General features: G+C 36.0%; 1 protein-coding gene across 1 annotated transcript; it reads right to left on the bottom strand.

The window, feature by feature from the left end:
- Positions 1 to 60: 60 nt before the first annotated feature.
- On the bottom strand, positions 61 to 838 carry LOC105462233 (PQ-loop repeat-containing protein 1-like). The gene is made up of 2 exons (XM_011708754.1): positions 776 to 838; positions 61 to 674 (listed from the first exon to the last, which is right to left on the bottom strand). The coding sequence occupies exons 1-2, from the start codon at positions 832 to 834 to the stop codon at positions 482 to 484; spliced, it is 252 nt and encodes an 83-aa protein (XP_011707056.1). The 5' UTR covers positions 835 to 838; the 3' UTR covers positions 61 to 481.
- Between the last annotated feature and the right edge of the window lie 6 nt (positions 839 to 844).

Raw genomic sequence — 844 nt, 5'->3', positions numbered from 1 at the left:
TCAGAGATGTGTATAAGAGACAGGCGCACACATGATTGTATGTACATACAATTAGTTTAATTCAATAAGATATAAATATTATATTTAAACGTAAAATGAGGAACAGATGATTACATTTGGCATAGATTGCGCGTCGAATAATGTAATGAATGTGATATGAATTTTATAAAAGAATAACACATATATTGCATTTTTATATATTAAATATGGATAGACGCTAAAATCGTTCATTCGTATATCAAAATACTAACTGCACTTTGTTTGGTAAATATTAGGAAACCTAAATACATACAAACGTGTCCTTTTGCGATGCAATGATCAGTATAAAAATATAGCTTCTTTCTTATTCCATTTGATCACCATTAAAAAAATCACCATTAAAACGTTAAAAATCTGTATATTTAGACCTAGGCGAAATATAGTTGTTCGGGAAGTTTTGCTTTCGGTGGATATCTCAGTTGGGCACGCCAGAAATGATTCTTCAATCCGATCTCGTTGGGGCTCTTGTATGTACATTATTATTAGTCTTGTAGAGGTACACTTGGGCTAAAATGGCAATGTCGATCGTGACTTGCACGGCACCGCACACCTGAAACTGCACTGGGGTATCCCTCAAAACGAAGTAGCACGTTTTGAATACGTCGCCCACGGTCCACATCAGCACCATGGCTATGCTGAAATCGAAATGAGGCATTAATTCAATTCCCATATGCATATGCGTATACGTATATGTACAGCTTGTATATTTTCTTTTCTTTCCATATCTAAATCTCACCTCATTCCTACAGTCGACTTGTTCGTCGAATTGCGGAGGAATTGCGGGACTCCTAGCATAGCTTCTATC

This window comes from Wasmannia auropunctata, unplaced genomic scaffold (assembly GCF_000956235.1).
Source record: "Wasmannia auropunctata unplaced genomic scaffold, wasmannia.A_1.0 LD267576.1, whole genome shotgun sequence".
In the NCBI taxonomy this organism is placed as follows: Eukaryota; Metazoa; Arthropoda; class Insecta; order Hymenoptera; family Formicidae; genus Wasmannia; species Wasmannia auropunctata.
Note: the sequence above shows the minus strand (reverse complement) of the source record. Positions and strands in the feature narration are given on the sequence as shown.

Bases quoted from the DNA above. Each gene is read 5' to 3' on its own strand.
- LOC105462233 (XM_011708754.1), bottom strand. From the start codon at position 834: ATGCTAGGAGTCCCGCAATTCCTCCGCAATTCGACGAACAAGTCGACT. The intron at 675-775 runs GTGAGATTTAGA...TTTCGATTTCAG, and splicing joins AAGTCGACTGTAGGAATGAG to CATAGCCATGGTGCTGATGT.